Genomic DNA, 22,641 nt, shown 5'->3' with positions numbered 1-22,641 from the left:
CTCCAGACAAGAATACTGGAGTGGGTTGCCATTTCCTCTTCTAGGGGATCTTCCTGACCCAGGGATCGAACCTGTGTCTCTTATGGCCTACCTGCATTGGCAGGTGAGTTTACCACTAGCGCCACCTGGGAAGCCAAGGAACAATAGGAAGCCTAGGAAAACCTAGGAACACCTCAAAAAGAGGAGAGGAGGTTCTGGTCTGCCAACTCCATAGCTGGGGTCCTCAGCACTACCTTAAACGGATTACGTTTGTAATTCAAAACAAAAAACTAAGTGTAACTAGGAAACCTCATGGGAAAGGATTTAGAAAACGTTAAGTAGAATGAAAACTAAAACTCTGGAGTCCAGAACTAGCTTTCAGTACTCACTGTGTGGCCTTGAATTTTAAAGAGGATCAAGCAAGGTTTGTGAAAGTACTTTGCAAATTCTGAAAGCCCCTCAGAAATGCACCTGGACTTCCCAGTTGGTGCAGTTGGTAAAGAACCTGCCTGCCAATGCAGGAGACACAAGAGATGGGGGTTCAATCCCTGGGTCAGGAAGATCCCCTGGAGAAAGAAATGGCAACCCAGTCCAGTATTCTTGCCTGGAAATCCAATGGACAGAGGAGCCTGGTGGGGTACAGTCCATGGGGTCACAAAGAGTAGGACACGACTGAGCAGCACGTGCACACACACACACACACACACGTGCCTAGCATTGTTCTAAGTCCTCAGAAATATAAAAATGCTCGCACACATAACCACAATCTCCACAGATAAAATATATGCACGACAGGATATTTTAGCAGTGGAGTGATATTCCTTATTCATTCAAGATTTTTTGCTTTTCTTACCTGTACTTCCTAATTTTCCTTCACTGTACATATATTGCCATTTATTGCTTATGTACTGGGGAAAAGGCAATACATAAAGATCTTCCTTGATTAAAAGACCAAGAAATGAAATATTTGTCAAATTATATATTTTAAACATATTCTTTTAACGTCTAATATTTATTTAGTAATAAAACTACCTCACCTTTCCTATCAAAACAAAGTTCCCATATACAGTAAATAAGGCCCACCCCCAGGCAAAGATAAAACAGGATCTCCTCCCTTTGCCCACCCCCAAGCTCCCCCTGAAAACCTCCTCCAACACAATGAGCAGGCCCAAGGGGTGCACCGGGGCCCTCTCTCCAGGATAGGAGACAAGAAGGAAGCAACTGTTGGCACAGTCATTTTATTGCATCCAGGACATCAGAGTCCAGACCACCCCTGATTTCAGCTCCAGTGACTCCTCCTTCCATCCCTCTTGGCCTTTGAACAGGTTTTTCCCTCTGCCTGGAATACATTTCCTCTTCTCCATCTGCAAACTCCTATTCACCCTTCTCAACCCAAGATCCTGAGGGTCCCAGGCAGCACTAATTATTCCCTCCTCAGTGTTTCCCCTGACAGTTCATTCGATAGTAAAGCCTTTAATCCTGCATTAATCCACAGGGCCCCATCAATAGCCTGTCTCTGAGTAGAGGCCCAAGAAACACTGAATGGATAAACACTGAGCTGTGAATGAGGGACCCAGGAAAGATGGGAACAGGATGAGTGGGACACAGAGTCCAGTGATAGGAGGGTGGAGCTCACTGGGACAGTGACTGAGAGCTGTGGGGCACTGGATGGGATCCATTTCCACCCGGCACAATCTTTGACCTTTGGGGGTTCTCTGGAACACCCAAACTCCAAGCTGGAGTTCAAGGAACCTTAAAGTCCTGCACACAACAGAGGGCTGTCCTTTCCCAAGGGGATCTTGGTAGAGGGCACTGCTGATGCTTTCCCTGTCCCTCAGCTCAGATCTGACTCTAACCTAAATCCCAACTTCACCCCCTCCCAGATAATCTGGAAGCCCCAAGTCAGGGTCTTGGCCCCAGCTGATCCCCCATCCTCACCCCTAAGTGAGAGAGGCAGTGAGGGGAGGCAAAACCAGGGTGGCCCACATCTTTCTCTTTCTCTTTCCCTCTCCCAGGGCAGGCAGCTGGGGCAGGCCCAAGAGTAGACCCCAGCAGCTCCAGCCAATCCTCAATCCAAGGACTGGCCAGTGCTGCCCTTGGCAGCCGAGGAATGCACAGAGAATCACCGCGGGCCAGACAAAAACACCTTTACCAGGACTTGTTCCCACCTTGAGCCAAAGTTCCCATCTATTCCCATCTGTTCCCATCCGGACCTTTGGGCCCCCACTATACTTCCCTCCCTACCAGCTGCCACCCCCTTCACTGAGTCTTCCGATGAAGATCAAGTTTGCGCCGTACCAGCTGGCTCAGGAGGAATGCAGTGAGGATGCTGCTGCCTACTGTGAGCAAGAAGAGGCCAGAGAAGTTGTGGGGCCAGCGGGTGTGTAGAGGCTCATAGATGGACCGCCGGGCCTCATAGTCCAGCGCCACGGCCTCCAGCTGGGCCAGCGTGCACAGTACCAAAAAGACATGGAAGAGCTGGTGGCCCTGCCCGAAGACATGGCAGCTGCCAGGGAACCAGCGCTCAGGCATGAAGGCAGAGAAGAAAGCCGCAGCCAACAGAAAGAAGACCACCTGGCATTTGTGGTAGAGAAGAGCCGGGTCATCTGTGGCAGGGTCGGGGGACACAAGGATGCGGTGAGCCACGGGGCTGATGTCCAGTGCGTAGGCCAGCGCGGAGGGTACCTCCTGGCAAGTGCGGCCCAGCAGGCCAGGCTTCTGGATGTACTTGTTGTAGCAGGAGCCAGTGCAGGAAAGCCAAGCAAGAAAGGCAGCCGTGGGCAGGAAGATGGTCTGCACTTGGGCATGCCAGGCAGGCTCAATGGCATAGTAGAAGTGTGCCAGGGCGCTGCCAAACTGGTACACGGCCACACCCACATAGTCCAGGAAGAAGAAGCTGTAATGCCAGAACTCGGACTTGGCCTGCAGGAGGTGAGCCAAGGCACTGAGGGAGAGGTAGGTGAAGGAGGCGAGGACGATGATGAAGAGGGGCAGGGCATGTGGGTCTCCCCAGAAGTCCACGGTGCCCACAAAGATGGCAAGCCGCAGCAGCAGCACCAGGGCGGCCAGCAGGTGGGTCCAGACGTTCACCGCCTCGTTGTGCTGCTGGAACAGCGTGCGGAAGTAGAAGCGCCAGGTCCGATGCAGCGGCCGGTAGCCCACGTAGATATACGGCTTCCAGAAGAGGGGCGGCACCTCGGCTCGATCCACGGTGAACACAGGCTCTGATGGCACAGACGGCTGAGGCTCCTGGTGGACCTGCCGCAGACTGGGCAGGAGGTGGCTGAGCTTCTGGGCCACGATTGTGGCCATGGCTGTGGGCTGGGCAGGGGGCTGGAAGAGAGAGGCCCGAGCAAAGTTAGGGAGCTGGTGTCCTCACCCTCCTGCCCCATGAGCAGCAACTGGGGGGGCTTTGCTGCCCAGTTCTTTCTCCATCTTCCCTACCCCCTTATCCCTACACTGAGTTAAAAAGGAGCAGAGTTGTCCTCAGAGAGACCTCAGCTCTGACTCACGATTCTTTTGCTCCTTGATCTATCCCAAGGGCCTAGGATAGTGCCTGGCATATAGAAGGTGCTCCATAAATGTTTGAGGCAGGCGTTACTTAGAGGCCACTACGTCAGCCAACTCCTTTCCAGTCCAGGCTCCATGCAGCAGCCCCCGTTGTTTTCTTCCAGTGTTCATGCTGCCGTCAGTGCTCACATGGTGGTGACAATGTCCTTGCTAAGAACAGATTTGCTACCTCTACGTTTAGCTTCTTCCAAATGGCCTGGGTCTCCCACTAACCCTCATTACCCTACATGATCTGGTCCCTACTGCCTTTCCCAGCTTTAGTACTCAACCACAGCACACATCACACCCAGCCACAGCCTCATCAAGCCCCTGGACCTGCTGTTTCACATGTCTGTAGCTCTGGGTAAGCTGTTCCCTCCATCTGAGACATTTACCTCATCTTGCCTGTCTGGCAAGCTCCTAGTCATTCCTCAAAACCCATTTCTTCTGTGATATTTTCCCAGGCTTCCCTGGCCCCCCAGTCCTCTGATGCTGACCCTTCTACTCGAATGCCCACAGTCCTTTGACCATTATAACATTTCTCATAGGCATTAAGTTGTTAATGCAAGCTCCTCCAGGGTAGGCTTATTTGTCTTATTATTTTGTGAACCCCTGGTGCTTCGCAGGTAGCTGGTGCTCATTTTCATTCATTTCATGCTTGTGGAATGAAAAATCAGCATAATAGCATCCTGATAATACTTCGTAGCCTTGAAGGCCCAACCCAAAAAGCCACTTTTCTCCCTGCAAGTCCCTAGTAACAACTGATCCTATAAAAACAGCCCTTGCCCCACCCCTGCTGAAAAGTTCCTGCCTCTAGACCTTCCACACTGCTAACTGCAAATAAATCCAATCTAACCCCTCACCCTGCATTCAAGACCCCATGACCTGCTCCCACCCTCATTTCCACCTAACCCAAATGTGAGACCCTGTGCCAACTTCCTTTCCCTCTACTGAAGTCCTTTAAGACCAGTACAAGCTGCCACCTCCTTAATGCCCCCTCACTTTCCCCTGTGGAAGATCTATAATGGATTATACAAGTTATCATTTAAAACATATTCATTCATTTATTCATTTAGCAAACACTTACTGAGCTCCTTCTCTGCCTCATGTCCTGTGCTGGGTCCCAGAGTGTAGGGTGGGAGGAGAGTGGAAAAGAATTTGATCCTTGCCTTCAGGAACTTCATAATATGGTAGAGGTTATAGAGAGGAAACCAAAGCATAGCAAATGCTTACACAGCATGTGCTATGTGCCAGACAGTGTCTTAAGCAATTTATGCATATTTGATTCATTTAATCAACACAACACCCTATGAGATAGGTACTATCATATGCCCATTTTTCAGACAAGGAAACTGAAGCACAGAGAAGTTGAGTACCCTGCCTAAGAAGCAGTAAAGGCATGATATAAATTCAGTTTGCAGTCTTTTTATTATTATTACTATTATTTTATTTTTTGACAGCACTGCACAGCATGTAGGATTTTAGTTCCCTAACGAGGGATCGAACCTGCAGCCCCTGCATTGGAAACATGGAGTCTTAACCACTGGGCCACCAGAGAAGTCTCTCAGTTTGTAATTTTAACCACGTCCCAAAACTGCCCTCTGCAGTCAAGGTGGCAAGTACTATTAATAATTTAATAATTATATACTGTTTTTGCCTGATACTAGTTGCTTAATTCAGGCTTATCATTACTCACCGTGCCGTTCATTAAATCAAATATGTATTGATAAACTATCCAGACAACTAGCTAGACAGACAACTCCCCTCCCTCAAATTCTCCCCAAGAAGCTTAATGGATGCAGCAACCAAACTTACTGTTTTTCATTCATCAGATATTTACTGCAACTTCCTTTGCACCAGTCATTCTAAAATGCAAGAAATCTGGGCAAGATAAAGCACTCAAGTTCTCCGCCATCAGCAGCACCATGATCACCCCCAAAGCCCCAGTAATTCGCACATAGTCCAAGCAAACACAGGGTGCTTGTTGTGCAAAGGCAACATCAAGCCACCCCCAGCCCACACTCCACCTCACCCCCAGCCTGATCTGCATCCCTTAGTTCCTCCTGCATTACATTATGGAGTCAGCTCTGGCCTCTGACCTTTCCCAGCCTGGTAGCGAAGTAGGAGTTAAATAAGTCATTACACCACTGCATGGGAGGTGCTACAACAGGGGAGTACAAGAGTCTTCTACTTCATATTCCAAGATGGCCTGGCAGGTTTAGGAATCAGACCCTGCTGATGAACCAATTCATCAGCAAGACCTTGCTAATGACCGTAGTGGGGCCACTTCTGTGCAGAGCACAAGAACCCCCCAGCCCACTTGCTGGTTGAATCCACTTGCCAGAATTGGATTCCTTCTCCTCCCCGAGAGACAGGTCTTTAACCTCAACAGTCTGGCCTCCACCCTTGTCTACAGCTTTGTCTTCCCAACTCAGAACCTCAGGGAACCAAGAAAAGACCTCTGAAAGCATCTCATGCAGTTCCTTTGTTTTACCTTGAGAAAACAGGAGCCCAGAGACAGGAAGGCTTTCCCGAGAGTTGCCCAATTCGGCTAGCTTTCCATTCCACCATGAGGACAAAGGCCTGGGAATGATGACATGCAGCAGTGCCTTAGTTCCTGGCTCCCTAAAATCTGTCCCATCCAGTTCAGCGCTCCATCCCCACTCTTGGAACTTCCCAAGACCTAAGAGCATATTAAAAGATCAGAGAAGGCCTGCACCAAAGAGCCTGCTTCACTTTGTTGAACCTATTGGATTGGCCAAAAACTTTGTTCAGGTTTTTCCGTACGATGTTAATGGGAAAACCCAAATACTTTTTGAACAGCTCAATACATTTGCCAAGCTTACATGACCAAGGATTTCCTTTCCCAGTAATGATTATAAAGCTAGCTGAAATGTAGTAAGAGTTTACGATATGCTCACTCATAGCCTGGTGGCTCAGCTGGTAAAGAATCTGCCTGTATTGCAGGAGACCTGGGTTCGATCCCTGGGTTGGAAAGATCCCCTGGAGAAGGGAACAGCTACCCACTCCAGTATTCTGGCTTGGAGAATTCCATGGACTGTATAGTCCATGGGGTCACAAAGAGTCAGACACGACTGAGCGACTTTCACTTTCACTTTCTCACTCATAGCCTTGTTGCAACTCTCATAACTAGCCTGTGAGGTAGATAGAGAGAGGTGAAGCCAGGATCCGGACCCAGCTCTGTGACTGCAGAGCCCAGATACTCTCAGCCACTCCTGTTGCCTTGCTTCCTGTCACAGCCAACCGCATCCCAAAGAACCACTTTGGAAAACTCTGTTCTAAAGCAGGTGACTAGGTCCTTTCCTGCAAATTGCTTCCTTAGGCTTCTAGCAACTGACTTGCATCCAAGGACCTCAGTCTCACCCAGTTACCAGCTCCCTACTCTCTGTACCAGTGAAGCCTGGCTCACAGCCACCTCCTCAGCAGGGTGATAGCTCACTCCCTGTCCTCCTCCTTCCCCCCACACAGTGGACTTTGAGCGCAGAACCCAGACACCAGATCCTGGGATGACAGAGGTCTAGTCGCCCTGTTTCCTTTAGACCTCAGCCAGCAGCCCAGTTCCATTTGAACAGCTCTATTTTCAGAATTGGTTCCCATCTCCTGACTCCATGAACGTGGCCCTGGATCCAGGGGAAAGAAGCAGGGGCAGGAGTTTAGAATGACCAGAAGGATGAGGGCGGACACCCAGAGGGCAGGCTCAAGGCATCCTCTGAGCAGTTTGCCCACCCCAGTCTTGTTCCAGGCATCCCACCCCGTCCAGTACACCTTCATGGCCCTCCTCCATGCTCAGTCGCTTCAGCATGTCCAGCTCTTTTCAACCCCATGGATTGTAGCCCGCCAGGGTCCTCTGTCCATGGGATTCTCCAGGCAAGAATGCTGGAGTGGGTTGCCATGCCCTTCTCCAGGGGACCTTCCCAACCCAGAGATCAAACATTGGAAAGCAGGTTCTTTACCACTAACACCACCTGGGAAGCCCCAGGGCCCCCCTCCAAGTCTCCCTAATTGCACTAGTTACCTAAGGGTTTCTCTTGAACACTAGGGCTGATGACTTCTGCTATAGAACAGAAAAAATTCGCCAGATGCCAGGCACTGGATGGCACTTCCATACGTGAGGGTCACTAGGGGTGGGGCTTCCAGGGACTGTAGGTGTCTTGTGTGATGTCACCAGAGGGTGGGGCTAAAGACCACCTCCACCCTCCACCCTCCCCTCTATTACCACTACTACCTTGGTCAACTCCAGGCTAAACTCTGCCCCCACTAGCCAGGCCTCAGCTATAGAAGGAAGCTCGTGGTTAACCTCTGCATGAAATATTTGGGGAGACTGAGAGCTAGCTGAAATGTTGTGACTACCCAAGATCACACGGCAAGGCAGGCAAAGCTGGGCTGAGACCAAATGTCCAGGGCCTGGTTGATGGATATCAGGCAAACTTGACTGGCTTCTGTCCCCTACTCAGTAGGAATCAGAATGGAAGGAAGTTAGGAATCAAGGAGAAAACAGACACTATAAAGGCTCATGAAGCAGATGGACTTCAGATTCAGACAAACCAAGTTGACTTCTGCTTCCATAACACACTAGCTGTGTGACCTAAGACAAGTGACTTACCGTCTCTAATCCTCAGCCCCCTCATGGGAATTTTAACATTATCTACCTCATAGACTGCTACAAATATGAAATCTATGAGAACAGTTTTAGCACAGTTTAGGGATTCAGTAAATTATTCCTATTATTAGTATCAATTATTAATAGTAGTAGTATTTGAAATATTCTTAGCCTGAATATTAGTATTTAAAACATTCCCAAGTTGAAAAGTTTGCTTTGGGTTCTCTAAAAAAAATCTCAGTACTCTTTTAGGCCTCAATATCTGGTTCCACTGGGTTTGGAGGCCTTACAAAATTATCTGTATCTCTTTAAACATTTACCTTCCTCTGAGGGTACATTTAGGGACCAGGACAATATGGCTGGAGTTTGGACTTCTGGGGACACTGACCTTATTTAATAATTAAAGTGTTCTTAGCAAAGGCCATTCAGAGTAACCTCTCTGGATTCACAGAGCCCTGAAGATTTGCACTTGCCCATTGACCCAAGAGAAGTGAAATCCCCAGAGAAAAGGGGCTTCAGCCCCAGCTGCCCCAGAAGCCCCATCCCTGAGCAGGAGGGTAAAGGTGGAAGACTGTGCTAGCCGGTAATATGTGGCCTGTCTTGCAGGTTCGGGAGCCTTCTGGTTTGACTGAACTTCAGAACTGGGATCTCCATGGCCCAAGTGGGATGTCTTTTTTTCTTTAGTTTACTTATTTTTGACTCTGCTGGATCTTCCTTGCTGCTTGCAGACTTTAGTTGCTGTGAATGGTGGCTACTCTCCAATGCGGGGTGCAGGCTTCTCATTTCAGTGGCTTCTCTTGCTGCGGAACACAGGCTCTGGGGCACCTGGGCTCAGTGGTTGTGGCGCGTGGGCTTAATTACCCTGCAGCATGTGGTAATTTCCCCGACCAGGGATTGAACCTGTGTCCCCTGCACTGGCAGGTGGATTCTTAACCACTGGACCACCAGTAGGAAGTCTTCTGTCAGCCTGAGCATCATCTTCTTCTTCTCCCCTCCCACCTCCTCAGCTCTTCCAATTCACATTTCCCTTTTCTAAACTTAAGGTCAACCTCCTCACCTGCTTCCTCAACCAAAGCTTGCCACCCCCCAAGTTCCCCTGGTTTCCCCCTAATACACACTGTCAGAGAGAGGCTCCTTAATATTTCTGGGTGCAAAACAGCAGGCCAGTTTGTGGGGATTAGGTGGTGAGTGGGCTTCGGAGTGGGAGAGCCCTGGGTTGTACCAATCTCACAGATTTTACTCAATGAGTACTGTACGCGGGGCATAGGGGTGCGGGGCTGGGGGCATATGGTGAACGAAGCAGACAGGCTGCCTGATGGGGCTCACCCACACAAATGAAATACCCCTGAGCCCAGGAAAATAAATAAATAAAGCCCAGAGAGAAGCCCCCTGGCTGGTAATCACGGAGAACTGCAGAGAGCTGCTGCTCCCAGGGAAGGCATCTGCTCACCTGTTTCCTCGGGCAGTTATTTTAAGACAAGCCAGGTCCTTGTTTTCATTTGAGGATGGGATTTCAGGTTTGGAACTTACCAGTTGTGTGACTTTGCTTCACCTCTCTCTACCTATCCATTTAAAATCTGAGAATAATAATAGCTACCTCAAGAAAAACAAAGTCACAGATGCTGGATGTTGGCTCTGGCACGGCTTTGGCTCCACCAGCTTTGTTGATTCTAGTCCTGACTCAGCTACTCAATCCTTGTGTGGCCCTGACAAGTCCCTTCTGTTCTTGGCCCTGTTTCTCCAAATGTCAAAGGACAGAATGCATTCTCCGGTGACTTCAAAGGGCCCTTTAGGCCCTGAGACATTCCAACAGTATTTGTTTTAGGCTTCAGTTCAGTTCAGTTCTTACTCAGTGTCAGAAGCTGGAGCTTCAGCTGTGAACAACACAGTTAAAACACCACCCTCAGGGAACTAATAGCCCAGTTAATTAACAGCTAAAGGGTAACACCTAAGGGTATTCATACCGTGCCCTCTTGGAGCTTAACAGCCTTGTGTGTGTGTTAATCGCTCAGTTGTCTCCGACTCTTTGGGACCCCATGGACTGTAGCCCACCAGGCTCCTTTGTCCGTGGGATTCTCCAGGCAAGAATACTGGAGTGGGTTGCCATTTCCTTCTCCATAACAGTCTTACTAAATAGCATCTATTATAAGTATATTTGATTATAATTCTACTTCTTTTGCCTCCTTCCTGTCAAGCAAAATATTCATCTTTGCTTCTCTGGGCCCTGACAGTTCAGCACACTCTCTTAAAGACAACTTCATCTTGCCATGGAAGGCTGTTTAACCTCATCAGACAAAAACAATTAAGGCTAGGCCAGTGTTAACAATGCGGCTGTCAGAAGTAAACCCTCTTGAGAGGTCCTGACAAGGATAACACAATATGGCAGAACCTGAAATATTATTACTAAGACTAGGCACTAACAGTCATCGTTTACAATGGCTTTACACACATTTCACCTCTCCCTCTCAGCAACTCTTTGAACCTGTGGCTATGCTGATGTCACAGCCCCGGAGGGAGGCAGGATGACAGAGCATGCCTATCTTACTCCAAAACCAGTGCTCTTGCCCTTCATCCACTGCAGTCAACTCCCAGGCACCCAGTGAGTGGCCACAGATTATACAAGCAAAGTTTTCATCCCTGGCTGGCTTCTTGATATCTCAGCAACTAGGTCACCTCCCTCAATGCAAACCAATTCTCCAGTTCCTCCCACTGAGTTTAAAGAAAAAGCTCCTCCACGTGTTCCAAAACTGAACAGAAACCTCTTTTGTTTTTTGTAACTGCACTTTGGGCCTCCATTTGTACTGAACCGTGTGATCAGAATGAAATAAATCACTCTTAAAGGAATTCCTCTGCGGGTCTCAGACTCACAACTGCTCTGAGGACAGGGAAACACCTGCTGGAGGAAAGCAGGCCCAGGTGAGCTAGCTACAATTGCCCAGGACATGGGGACAGAAAAGGGACCTGGGTTTATCACTGACCAGTTTCCCTACTGACCTCTTGGCAGGGGAACTAAGCTGGGGAAAAGCAGCCTGTCACTAAGGGGCCCCGCGGTGGTATAAGCCCCAAGATGGGAGGCTGGGTCCCTCTACAATGTCACGGACATCCCCCTAGGAGCAGCCAGGCCCTGAAAATATATCACACTCAACTCCCCAGTCTTGGTCTGACCGGACCTCTCACTCCTGCCAGGCTTAGTTGGGTAATGGTGGGCGGATGCTCCAGGGAAACCTCTGGTTTCCCTATAGGTCCTCAAAGCCTATAGTCTCGAGACAAGTGCGTCCCTCAACGAGTGGGGGGAATCCCTTATAGTCTCCTGACACCAAAGGAGCCCCGATCTCAACGGACCTGCGCTCCTTTGGAGTGAGAGCCCCTCTGAGCCCCATGCCGTGCTCTTCCACTGTTTCCGATTTTCCAACTGGAAGTCCGTCACACCACCCAGTTCCAGGTACTCACACCCCCTTTCACCCCCAGAATCTCCCTAGATTCCCCCTTCCGTGGGAGGAGCATGGTCCGTGCCCATCGTCCTCCGACACTGCGGTCCTCCCCGGGGCCAGCTCGCCCCACCGCCCGCCTCCTCTCCTCCTTGCGGCTCTGATCGCCCCGGGCCTCCAGCCTCCTCCCGCTGCTCCCCGAGAGGCTCCCCCTCCAGCTCCGCTCCTCCTAATCCAGTCTCTCCGCAGCGGCGCCCCCTCCAGCTGATTCACAGTCAGCCTCCCGCTCCAGCGGGAGATGCTCCCTCTCTGCCGGCGCGGTCCTGTGGGTCTTCCCTCCCTCCCCACATGCCTCTCCCCGCCCGCCACCCCCCCAAACCAAGACACCCAACCCCGAGTCTCGGATGCACCCTGCGCCCCGCCCGGCCCCGCTGCCCAACACCGCCAGCTCTCCGGCAGCCGGGTACCTGAGGCCGAGCCGATCTGCGAGAGGCTGCCCTCGGCATCCAGGCATCCGGAGCGCAGATAAAAGGGGGCGGCCGGGCGGAGGCCCCGCCCCGAGTCGGGGGAGAACTGGTCGCAGACTCTGGGTTCGGGGCTCAGGACCCTGCCACCGCCGCCGCCTGCCCAGGCCTGGGTGATCCCGCCCGCCCACCGAGCCGGCCTGGCAGGGCGCCAGCAGCACCTCCACCGCCCCCCACCCCCGCGCCCACGTGTTGCACACGGGGGCAAGAGGGGTCATCCACACCGGCGACGACAGCCTGGCGAGGTCCTGCGTCTTTGGGGCCGAGGGAGACTAGGAGGCCGAGAAAGCAGAAGTTGCTGCTCAGCTGAGGAGTCGCTCCCACTTCCGGCGACTTGAGCCGCAAGCTCCGGAGTCTGGACCTGGCTAACCCGAGAGGGAGGCGGCGAGTTGGAGCTGGAGCACCCGAATTTTCCAGTGAGAGCCCGCAGCCCAGCCCTGAAGCCATGTAAACCCACACAGCCCACCTCACTAGGCTGCTTCTGGTCAGATACGCCTGACCTTCCCCCATCTTCACCTCGCTGCCTGGGGAGCTCCACCCCAACCCTGCACCTCAGTCTTATTCAAGTCCCCACCTAAAACGCTGTCTTCCGGCAGCTTTTCCTAACCTACCCTGCCCAGCCCAAGACACAGTATTTAGACTTCCATTAATACACCTGCTTTGGAATTCCGTGGTGGTCCAGTGGTTAGGTCTCAGCGCTTTCACTGCTGAGGCCACGAGTTCAATTCCTGGTCACGGATCCAAGTTTCCACAGGCCTTTCCATGTGGCCAAACAAAAGCCCTCTTTCTACTGCCTGGTGTAACATCTCCCCGCAGGAGAGGGAGTACCTGAAGGGTAGGCCCTTAGAAGATACTGGACCAACATTGGTAGGGCTTGTCTGCTCCTCGGGTATGTAAAGATCTGGACCAGGCAGAGTGGGGAGAAACCCGGACCTGTCTTGGAAGCATCAGCCTGATGGATGGAACTGAGGGGAGACTGCCTCAGGGGGACACCCCCTGCCCTCAGGAGCTCTGAGCCTATTCAGAGGGACAGTTGTGGGGCAAAGGCATGATACAGGATCCAAGTTCTAGCGCTACCCCAACTAACCATGTGATCTTGGGCAAGTTTCCTTGTTCTCAGTGGGCCTTAGTTTATTACCTGTAAAACAGAGCTAATAATACCAACCTGACAGGGGTGTTAGGAGAAGTAAGTAAAACTAAAGTAGATAGGAAGGTTGTTTGTCAACTGCAATGTACTAGAGGAATATACACTTCTCTTTTATAACAAAACCTGTATAATCATAATGTAATAGGATGAAATAAGTCTTTACTTCTACAGGTTCAGACAAGCACACAAGAATTACGTGAATCTCCATTGCTCTTATAGCTAGGAAGAGTGGCATAGAAAATCTGATCATTTAGAACAGGTAGGGTATAGCAAATGAAAATAAGTAAGGACATTATGGAGATTACATTCTACATGATGAAACATATTCTACCATAGTGAATAAGAACTTGAAAGGTGATTTGGATTCAGTTTCCGTTTGTGGAACACCTGCTCTGTCCTGGACTTGTTTGTTTTGTGCTGTTTTTAGTATCTCTTTATTTATCTATTTGGCTGCACCAGGTCTTAACTGTGGCGTGCTGGCTCTTCGATCTTCTTTGCAGCATGCAGGTTCTTTAAGTTGTGGCATGTGGATTCTTTTTGTTGCGTCCTGTAGGATCTTTAGGTGCAGCATGTCAGGTCTAGTTTCCTGACCAGGGATCGAACCCTGGCCCCCTGCATTGGGAGCAATGAGTCTTCACCACTGGACCAGTAGGGAAGTCCCTGGACTTGTTTTTAAAGCTATAGTTTATTAAGCTCTTGCCATGGGCAAAACTACCTCCTTTGATCCAGATAATCCTATTTACTCATTTCACAAATTGGGAAATTGAGGCTCAGAAAGGAGACATGAGACTGTTAAATTCTCTCATTTGGCCTCATGCATTCCTGCACATTGAATGTGTTGTTCCCCATTTTATGGCTAGAAAACATGAAGCCCAGTGAAGAGAAATGACATATCCCAGGTCTCATAACTCACGGTGTATTTAGGGTCTGGGCAGGAGATGCAGGAGACGTGGGTTCGATCCCTGGGTCAAGAAGATCCCCTGGAGGACGGCATGGCAACCCACTCCAGTATTCTTGCCAGGAAAATCCCATGGACTGAGGAGCCTGGCGGGCTACAGTCCATGGGATCGCAAAGAGTCAGACACGACTGAGTGACTGAGCACGCACACACGCACACGTGCGTCAGTGAACCTGTATTTGTGCTTGGGGGAGAAAAAGCACTTAACCAGGAAACTTGGCTTGGATACTTGACAGTTGAATGATAAAAGTAATACAAGTAGAAAGTGATCAGTCATGACGCACTTGCCATGTGCAAAGCCCGCTAGACACGCTGTAAGCCCGTGACGGGGTGCTGTCGTTATCTCTGTTTGCAGATGAGGAAGCAGACTTGAGAGGATCCTACTTGCCCTAGGTCACCCAGTTGCCTAGTGGCAGACTTGGATCCAAATCCAGCTCTTAGCTGCTACACAGTACTGGTATCAAACGGTGGAGCTGTGGGGCCAGCACGCGTCCTTCCCTGCCCTCTGCTCCGACTCCTTCCAGCCCAGGGACGGTGAGAGCAGCCCCAGGGCAGCCAAGGGCACCTCCCTTCCCTGTCCTCCCCTGACTCAGGCCACCTGGTTGAGGCCCAGTGACTCCACTGCTCCAGGATCCCAGAGCCCCTATAAGCCTTTGAGTCCTGTCCCTGGAAAGGGGAACAGGTTATTCTATAACCTGTGCAACATCCACCTGCCCTCCCAGGTGCCGGGCTCGGCCCTTGAAGGAACAGGGAGACTGAATTTTGGGGCAGGCCTAAGGAACCAAAGGCCTCAGAGGTCGGGCTCTGAGTGGGGAGGCCATCTGGAAGGGCTTCAGTGGACTCGAAGTAAGAGAAAGGATGAAGGGGGCGCCTGAGCTGTCTGAAACACAATCTCTTTTTTTTTTGGTATTTATTTATTTACTTGGCTGTACTGGGTTTTAGTCGCGGCATGCAGGATCTAGTTCCTTGACCAGGGGTCGAACCTAGGCCCCCTGCATTGGGAGCACAGAGTCTTAGCCAATGGACCACGAGGGAAGTCCCTGGAACACATTCTTGTCTTTTCCCCCAAGCAAGTGCTTCCGTCCTCTGGAGGCAGCAAAGCCATGAGGCACATGAGTGTGTTCTACCTGGGTTCACATCTTAGTTCTACCACTTACCAGCAAGTTATGTATCTCCTTCACTCTAAAACAGGCTAATGATACCCACCATATAGGGTTGGCATGAGGATTAAATGAAATAATACATGTGACATGTTCACAGAGCCTGGCACAGAGGGACTGCTCGATAAAGGCCAACTATCAGTCTGTTTCAATTCTTTACTCCATCCCCTTGCAAATAGGTGATAAAAATAAAAGAAAGTAAAGAAAAATTTGTGGTAAGCCCCCAAATTTTGAAATGGTTTGTTACACAGCATGGTTGAAGCTATTCCTGACTCGTACACATAGCAAAGCCAGAGTTGGAACCCGGGGAATCTGACTCAAGACCATAACCTCAACCATGCTTGGTACATGGGGAGTGCAATGCAGGAGGGACTGGCTTCCTACAGAGATTCTCTGTGTCAAGGCCACTTGGGGCGACTCTTACAGTATGAGGAGTTTCTCCTCAAGCCCTGGGGAGGAGGAAGAACTTTCAAGGCAGCGGGAACAATATGTGCAAAGGCGCAGAGGTGTGAGTGGCAGGGTAAGTTTAGGGGATGAAAAACTTTAAACATAGGGGACCTGGTGGCAGCAGAGGACATTGGAAAGGTAGGGGCGTTGGTGATGCTAGAATGTAGGGAGTCAAGGCGGGACGGCTTCAACCCTGAGGGCAGTGGGGAGACGAGTTAGAGAGAGGGTTTTTTTCTGGCAAGAGTTAGGTGGGATGGGATAGCTTTCTTCTCATTTCAAGCCTAGTGAGGTGGCTTCAGGGAGACCAGTCAGAAAGGTAGTGGGCTGGACTCTGTGGCTGGTCTCTAACTCTTACCTAAGGATCCCAAGGTGTGAGTAGCAGCAGAGGAGGAGGCAGTGGGAGGAGGGAACTGCACTCGTACGTGAGCAGGTCATGGGTCTGTGCTGCCCCCGACCAGAACTGGGTCATAGGAGAGAGTCAGCCTGGGGCAGCCTTAGATCCCGCCCACAGAGGTCTCCAGAAATGGCCCAGTGCCTCAGCAGAAGGAGGCTGCAGGTGTCCTGAGATGTTGGGAACAGGGCAGGTTCACTGTAAGCAGCTGGCTGGTGGATGCACTTTGTTCTCAGCAAGGGAAGCAAGGGATCGCCAGGTGGGAGGCCCCGCAGTGACCATTCCGTGTGGCAAACACAGGAGTGGCCCAGGCCATATTTTCTTGGCCCACCAAGATTTCAGCCTCAGCAGTGGCGGACTGTTCGGAACGTGAGGACCCCAGCCCCACTCCAAGCACCCGCCAAGCCTGCCTCTCCTTTCTGGCCTCAGGGCGCTCTTGGAAGCTCTAGCTCAGCCTGCCAGCTGAGCTGCAGACTAGAAATGCAGACGGCCAACACCCTGGGAGCAGCCCTCACCCACGGTGTGTCAGAGCTGTTGGAGAAAGCCCCAGCCTCCTGTCCAAGAGAAGACAGCTCCAAAGGGCACTGTCTGCAGGGCAGACCGGCAGACACCTCCTCCTTTGTGCTCTGCGTCCTTTCTGGTCTCTCTGCCCACTCCCTCCCTTCACTTCCAGCGATCACCTCCCAAATAAACTATCTGCACTTAAGTCTCTGTTTCAGGCTCTGATTTGGGGGAAAACCAGAGCAGGACTTCCAGGAAAGCAGACCCACCCACAGGAAGAAAGAGTCAGTTTTAAATCTCTGCCAAGCCTGGGGTTTTCCCTCTGGCTCAGCTGTTAAAGAATTCACTTGCTGGCAACCCACTCCACTATTCTTGCCTGGAAAATCTCATGGACAGATGAGCCTGGTGGGCTAGTCTATGGCATCGCAGAGTTGTAACAACACACAATCAGGCAGATTGTGATTTGGGGAAATAGTTCTTGATGGAAATGTGACAGAAAATGAAGAGTGAAGTGACCTAGCAATATGGAATACAGAGTTTTGTAAGAAATTAACGTTTGTGTATAGAATAATAATTGCAAATATTCAAACAATAAAGTCCATGGCTAAAAAAAAAAAAAAGAATTCACTTGCCAACGCAGGAGACTCCAGTTCAATCCCTGAGTCAGGAAGATCCCCCGGAGAAGAAAATGTCCACCCAACTCCAGAATTCTTGCCTGGGAAATCCCATGAACAGAGGAGCCTGGCGGACCCCAGTCTGTGTGGTCCCTAAAAAGTCAGATGCAACCCAACGACTGTATAACAACAACAATAACAACAACAAACCTGAAAGTGAAAGTGTTAGTTGCTCAGTCTTGTCAGCTCTTCGCGACCTCATGGACTGTAGCCCGCCAGGCTCCCCTGTCCATGGAATTCTCCAGACAAGAATATTAGAGTGGGTAGCCTTTCCCTTCTCCAGGGGATCTGCCCAACCCAGGGATTGAATCCAAGTCTCTTACGTCTCCTGCCTTGCAGGAAGATTCTTTACCATCTGAGCCACCAGAGAAGCCCAACAAAACTGGAAAGCAAGAAAACTAGCTCAAATCAGAGGGTTAAGTCAGACACTTCCTGATCCTATAACTTGCTGCGGGAAGGGGTGCAGCCTCATACGGCAGGCATAAAGGAGCCAGTCATGGTGCCACCCTGGCTCCTTTCCTACTCCAGACTCAAGCTGCCAACACATCCCCATCTCTTTGCCTTTGCACCGGATGTTCCTTCTGTCTGAAGCTCACTTTGCCCCAGACAGGACCTATTACTTAATTTCTGGGGCCCTGTACAAACAAAAATGCAGGGCTTTGTTCAAAACTTAAAAATTTCAAGACAGCAATAGCAGAGTATTAAATCAAGCATGGGACCCTTCAGAACACAGAGCCCCATGTGACTACGTGGGTTCCATGGCCATGAATCTGGGCCTGGCTCCAAAAAGCTGAATGTCTGGCTGCCCCTTCCTTCACATCTCTACTTAAACGTCACCTTAGCAGCAGAGGCTTTCCCTGACCACTTATATCAACTGGCACCGAATCCTCAACGGCACCCCTATCCCACCCAGTACCTCTGATAATCCATCCCAGTCTCATTTTCCTTCTGGACACTCAGCATGCCTGCGGAAAATGCTATGTGGCATTTCAGGGAGCTCCAAGAAACTCTGGTCCTTTATGTCTCAGCACAGAAAGAATTCCACGAAAGGCAAAGCGGTAGATCAGTGGTTTATTAGAACAGGATGCTTATGAGGCTTACAAGTGGGCAAGTGCTGCACATGGAGCATTTGGTGGGCTACTGTTTTACAATCAAAGGACAAGTGGGGAGGGGAAAGACCACCTTCTTCCTCATTCTTGAATAGAGATCACCCTTCCATCATCAGCACCTTCTCCAGGTTGGGCAGGGGAATTTTCTTGGCCCTACAGGGTCAAGCCAGGGCTGTCATGGCACAATGGAAAAGTAGTTCCAGGTCTCAGTACAGTGAGAGTCTTTGCTTTGAAATGTCACCTTTCCATAGTTATTGTGTGTGTGTGTGTGTGTACAGAGCATGTCCGAGGGGCCATTAACTCAGCTGAGCTCACTGGGCAGGATGTGGGTCTCATGCCGCCATCTTTATTGTCTGGGGGCATGTCTCGTGCTTCCGCTGCACGCGCTTTATGCCAAGTAACCTGCTTGGTTTTGTGGTTAAGTAATCATTAACTTCTGCAATTGATTTCCTATTTTATTGTTGTCTTTTCCATTAGACTGTAAGCTCCAGGGACTTTGAATTTGAGTAAGCTCTGGGAGTTGGTGATGGACAGGAAAGCCTGGGGTGCTGCAGTCCGTGGGGTCACAAAAAGTCAGACATGACTGAGCGACTGAACTGAACTGAATCATTAACTTTCTTTCTTGAGTAATCATTAACTTACAGGGGTCTCCCACACCTTCTTCTTCTTTTTTTTCACTTACAATTCTCTAGTGGGATTAACTATTTCATTACCTACTTTGTCCCTTTACTCTGTCCCTATCATTGCCATACTGATGACCCCAGAGTCACCCGTCCTTCCTGGTCCCTGCTATTTCCAAACTGGAAGAGTTCCTAACACATAGTAGGTGCTCAACAGAGGTTAATGGAGTGGAGGGAGGGAGGAAAAGAGGGAGGAAGGGGAAAGGAAAGATGTCTTCATTGTGGAGCAAGCCTGGGCTGGGAGAGAGGCCTGAAGTTGTGACTCAACTCTTTCAAATTACTGAAACTATTTCATGACTTACATGATCGGAAACTTTTAAAATCTGAGCACATCCAGTGAAGTCATGGAATCTGCTCTTGGCTTCAACCAAGGGACAAGACGACCCAGCTGCAGAAAGTATCTTCACAGGCAGTGGGGGCAAAAGACAAAGATGTTTTCTTCAGTACAACATTTGCCTGTGTGCAAGGATTTTTGTAAGTTGAAGTTCCTAGAAGCAGAATTATCAGATCAAGGGGGATTGTGATAGTTATCACTAAAGTACACTTTTTCGCATTGGACTAATTTACACTTCCACCAACTGAGTGTGAGTCAAATCTTTTGATGTTTGCCAAAGTGCTACGTGCAAATGGAATCTCGGTTTTCTTTTGCTTCACATTTCTCCTTTTATGAGTGAGGCTGAATATCCATTAAAACACACTGTGATACTGTGATTTATTAAAAGAAATGCATTTGATCTTTGGCCCCGTTTCTGACATAGAGCTTCTGAAACCCTTGTCCTGTCCTAAGTGATGCGGGCACAAGAGCATCTCTTGTTCTAATATTTGTCTTTGACCCTGTTCCTGACACAGGGTTTCTAAAACCCTGTAGCAAGTTAATCAGACCCAAGGAAGGGGTTATTGGAACCTCTGACCCATAGCTGGTTGGTCAGAAGCACAGGTGCTAACCTAAGCTTGTGACTGGCATCTGAAATGGGAGAGAGGGGTTGTCTCATGGGACTGAGTTCTTAAACCTGTGGGATCTGATGCTGTTTCTGGGTAGAGAGTATCAGAACTGAGTTGAATTCTCAGAAGCCTTGCTGTGCCTGAGAATCGTCCAGTGTTGTGTGGGAGTTCGCCCTTCCCCCAACTCACATACACATTGGGTTGGGTCCAGGAATCCAAAAGACACTTTTAATTTTTTTTATTTATTTATTTTTGGCTGTGCTGGGTCTTCATTGCTGTGCGAGGGCTTTCTCTTGTTGCAGCCAGTGGGGGCTGCTCTCTAGTTGCGGTGCATGGACTTCTCATCGTGGTGGCTTCTCTTGTTTCAGGGCACAGGCTCCAGGCACGTGGGCTTCAGTAGTAGCACGCTGGCTCTATAGTTTCGGCACACAGCCTCAGTCGCCCCAAGGCACGGAGGATCTTCCTGGACCAGGGATCAAACGTGTGTCCCCTGTATAAGCTAATGGATTCCTAACCACTGGACCATCGGAGAAGTCCCAAAAGACACTTTTGAAAGAGAAACAATTCACCCCAAATCCCCTCCTTTAACACTCTGACTTTAACTTCCTGAAGTTTACAGCCGATTTTCTGACATCTTTTTCATAGTTTTAGACAAGACAGAATTCAATGTTCTACTTTTTAGTTTCATTTATCTTTTTCAACAAATATCTATCCTAGTTATAAATATTTACACTAGTCAGGATGAGTTAGGTTTGCTGCAGTAACAACAACACTACCTTAGCAGTTTAAAGCAGGTTGTATTTCTTGCTCATTCTACATGTCCATTGTCAGTGTCTCTATTCCTTGTCATCCTCACTCCAGGGCCAGGCTGATGGAGCAGCTTTGAGGTGCATCCAGCCACCTCTGCAGAGGTTAAAGTATGGAAGGTTGCACACTGGCTATTAAAGTTTCTGCTCAGGAGTGACATATAGCACATTCTTTCATGTTTCATTGGTTAAAGCAAGTCACATGGCCACAACTAACTCCAAGGGGTAAGGAAGTGCAGTAGGAGAAGAAACAAATATTTGGTGGTCAGCATGAGTTGCTACCACATGCAGCATCTAGTCTGTGTCGGGCTATCCGCTCAGTCTTGGGAAAAGGGAGATGAATTCCGTGTTGTTCCTATACTCAACATTCTCCATGGTCAGAGTGATATTTCTGGGGGAAACACACAACAACCACTTTTAATAATCCCAGAATATCTCACTGGTAGAACAGTCCATAATGGGCTTAATCATTTATCAAAAGCCTACTCAGGATAATTGTATTTTCCTTTCTTTCTCCTTTGCTTTCAGCATTAAAATAACAACCTAAGTATCGATGGATGATAAATGGACGATGAATGGATAAAGAAAATGTGGCATATATCTATATACAGACACACATACACACACAGCATGGAATGCTATTTAGCCATAAAAAGGAATGAAATCTTGCCATTTGCAACAATATAAACGGACCTTAAGGCGTTATGCTCAGTAAAATAAGTCAGACAGAGAAAGACAAATACTGTCTGATCTCACTTATGTGAACAACAGCAAACAACAACAACCAAAAAAAAAAAACAAGCTCATAGACACAGAGAAAAGAGTGGTGGTTGTCAGAAATAGGCATAGGGAATGGATGAAATGGGTGAATCAGGTCAAAAGGTACAACATCTGGGTACAAAATAAATTACTCATAGGGATATAATATATCCTGGCGCGCTGCAGTCCATGGGGTCACAAAGAGTCAGCCACAACTGAGCAACTGAACTTGACTGAAGTGATATAATATAGAGCATGGTGACTATAGTTAGTAATAATGTATTGCCTATTTGAAAGTTGCCAAAAGAAAAAATCTTTAAAGTTCTCATCATAAGAAAAAAAAAATGTATGCTATGTATTGTGACAGATGTTAACTAGACTTGTGATGATCAGTTTACAATATATGCAAATGCTGAACCATTATGTTGTATGCCTAAAACTAATATAATGTTAGATGTCAATAATATCTCAATAAAAAATAAATAAAGTAACATTGCACATAATCACATCAAAAATAAGTAAACACTGAGGAATAAAAATAGTTCAAGCTTGAAAATATGTGGGTTATTTTCAAATATCTTTTGATATTCATATCTAACATAATTCCATAGTGATAAGAGAACAGACTCTGTATGATTTCAATACTTTTAGACCATGAAATTTTTGCACCTTATTTTATGTCCCTGGAATGTTCCAGTGTCTCCTAGTTTATAATCTATGGGAACTTTGTATCCTACTGTTATGTGAAAATTGTATAAATCTTAATTATGTTGAATAGGTTCATAGTGCTTTTCAGGTCTACTATATCCTTCTACTTCTCTGTATACTCATTCTATTAATGAATGTTAAGAGTTTTTGAGAATCTGATGTTGAAACTCCAACTAAAAATCTTAATTTATCTACTTAAAAAATAATTGCAGTATATAGTGGAACTATAGGTAATCTTGTTCTGTAAAAATAAAATAA

The 22,641-nt window shown here is 48.7% G+C and overlaps 1 protein-coding gene across 7 annotated transcripts; it reads right to left on the bottom strand.

The window, feature by feature from the left end:
• Nucleotides 1–1,201: 1,201 nt before the first annotated feature.
• PAQR7 (progestin and adipoQ receptor family member 7) lies at nt 1,202–13,009 on the bottom strand. Of its 7 annotated transcripts, none has more exons than XM_027519880.1 (6): nt 12,045–13,009; nt 7,900–7,995; nt 6,023–6,111; nt 5,344–5,393; nt 4,616–4,706; nt 1,202–3,312 (listed from the first exon to the last, which is right to left on the bottom strand). In XM_027519880.1, exons 5-6 carry the CDS (start codon nt 4,634–4,636, stop codon nt 2,239–2,241), a joined length of 1,095 nt encoding a protein of 364 aa, XP_027375681.1. In that variant the 5' UTR covers nt 4,637–4,706; nt 5,344–5,393; nt 6,023–6,111; nt 7,900–7,995; nt 12,045–13,009; the 3' UTR covers nt 1,202–2,238. The 7 variants fall into 7 exon arrangements, with proteins under 7 accessions (XP_027375681.1, XP_027375700.1, XP_027375682.1 ...); XM_027519899.1 differs by lacking the exon at nt 12,045–13,009 and adding an exon at nt 11,492–11,989; XM_027519881.1 differs by lacking the exon at nt 5,344–5,393.
• Nucleotides 13,010–22,641: the final 9,632 nt, after the last annotated feature.

Source organism: Bos indicus x Bos taurus, chromosome 2, assembly GCF_003369695.1.
Source record: "Bos indicus x Bos taurus breed Angus x Brahman F1 hybrid chromosome 2, Bos_hybrid_MaternalHap_v2.0, whole genome shotgun sequence".
Lineage (NCBI taxonomy): Eukaryota > Metazoa > Chordata > Mammalia > Artiodactyla > Bovidae > Bos > Bos indicus x Bos taurus.
The sequence above is the reverse complement of the archived record's forward strand: the minus strand, read 5'-3'. Positions and strand labels throughout refer to the sequence as shown.

What these genes read in the sequence shown, in the direction of transcription:
- PAQR7 (XM_027519880.1), bottom strand. Translation starts at nt 4,636, where the DNA reads ATGAGGCAGAGAAGGAGCTCA. An exon ending in TGAGGCAGAGAAGGAGCTCA is followed by an intron (nt 3,313 to 4,615) that starts GTAAGTGTTTGC and finishes TCTCTCTTCCAG; the next exon opens with CCCCCTGCCCAGCCCACAGC.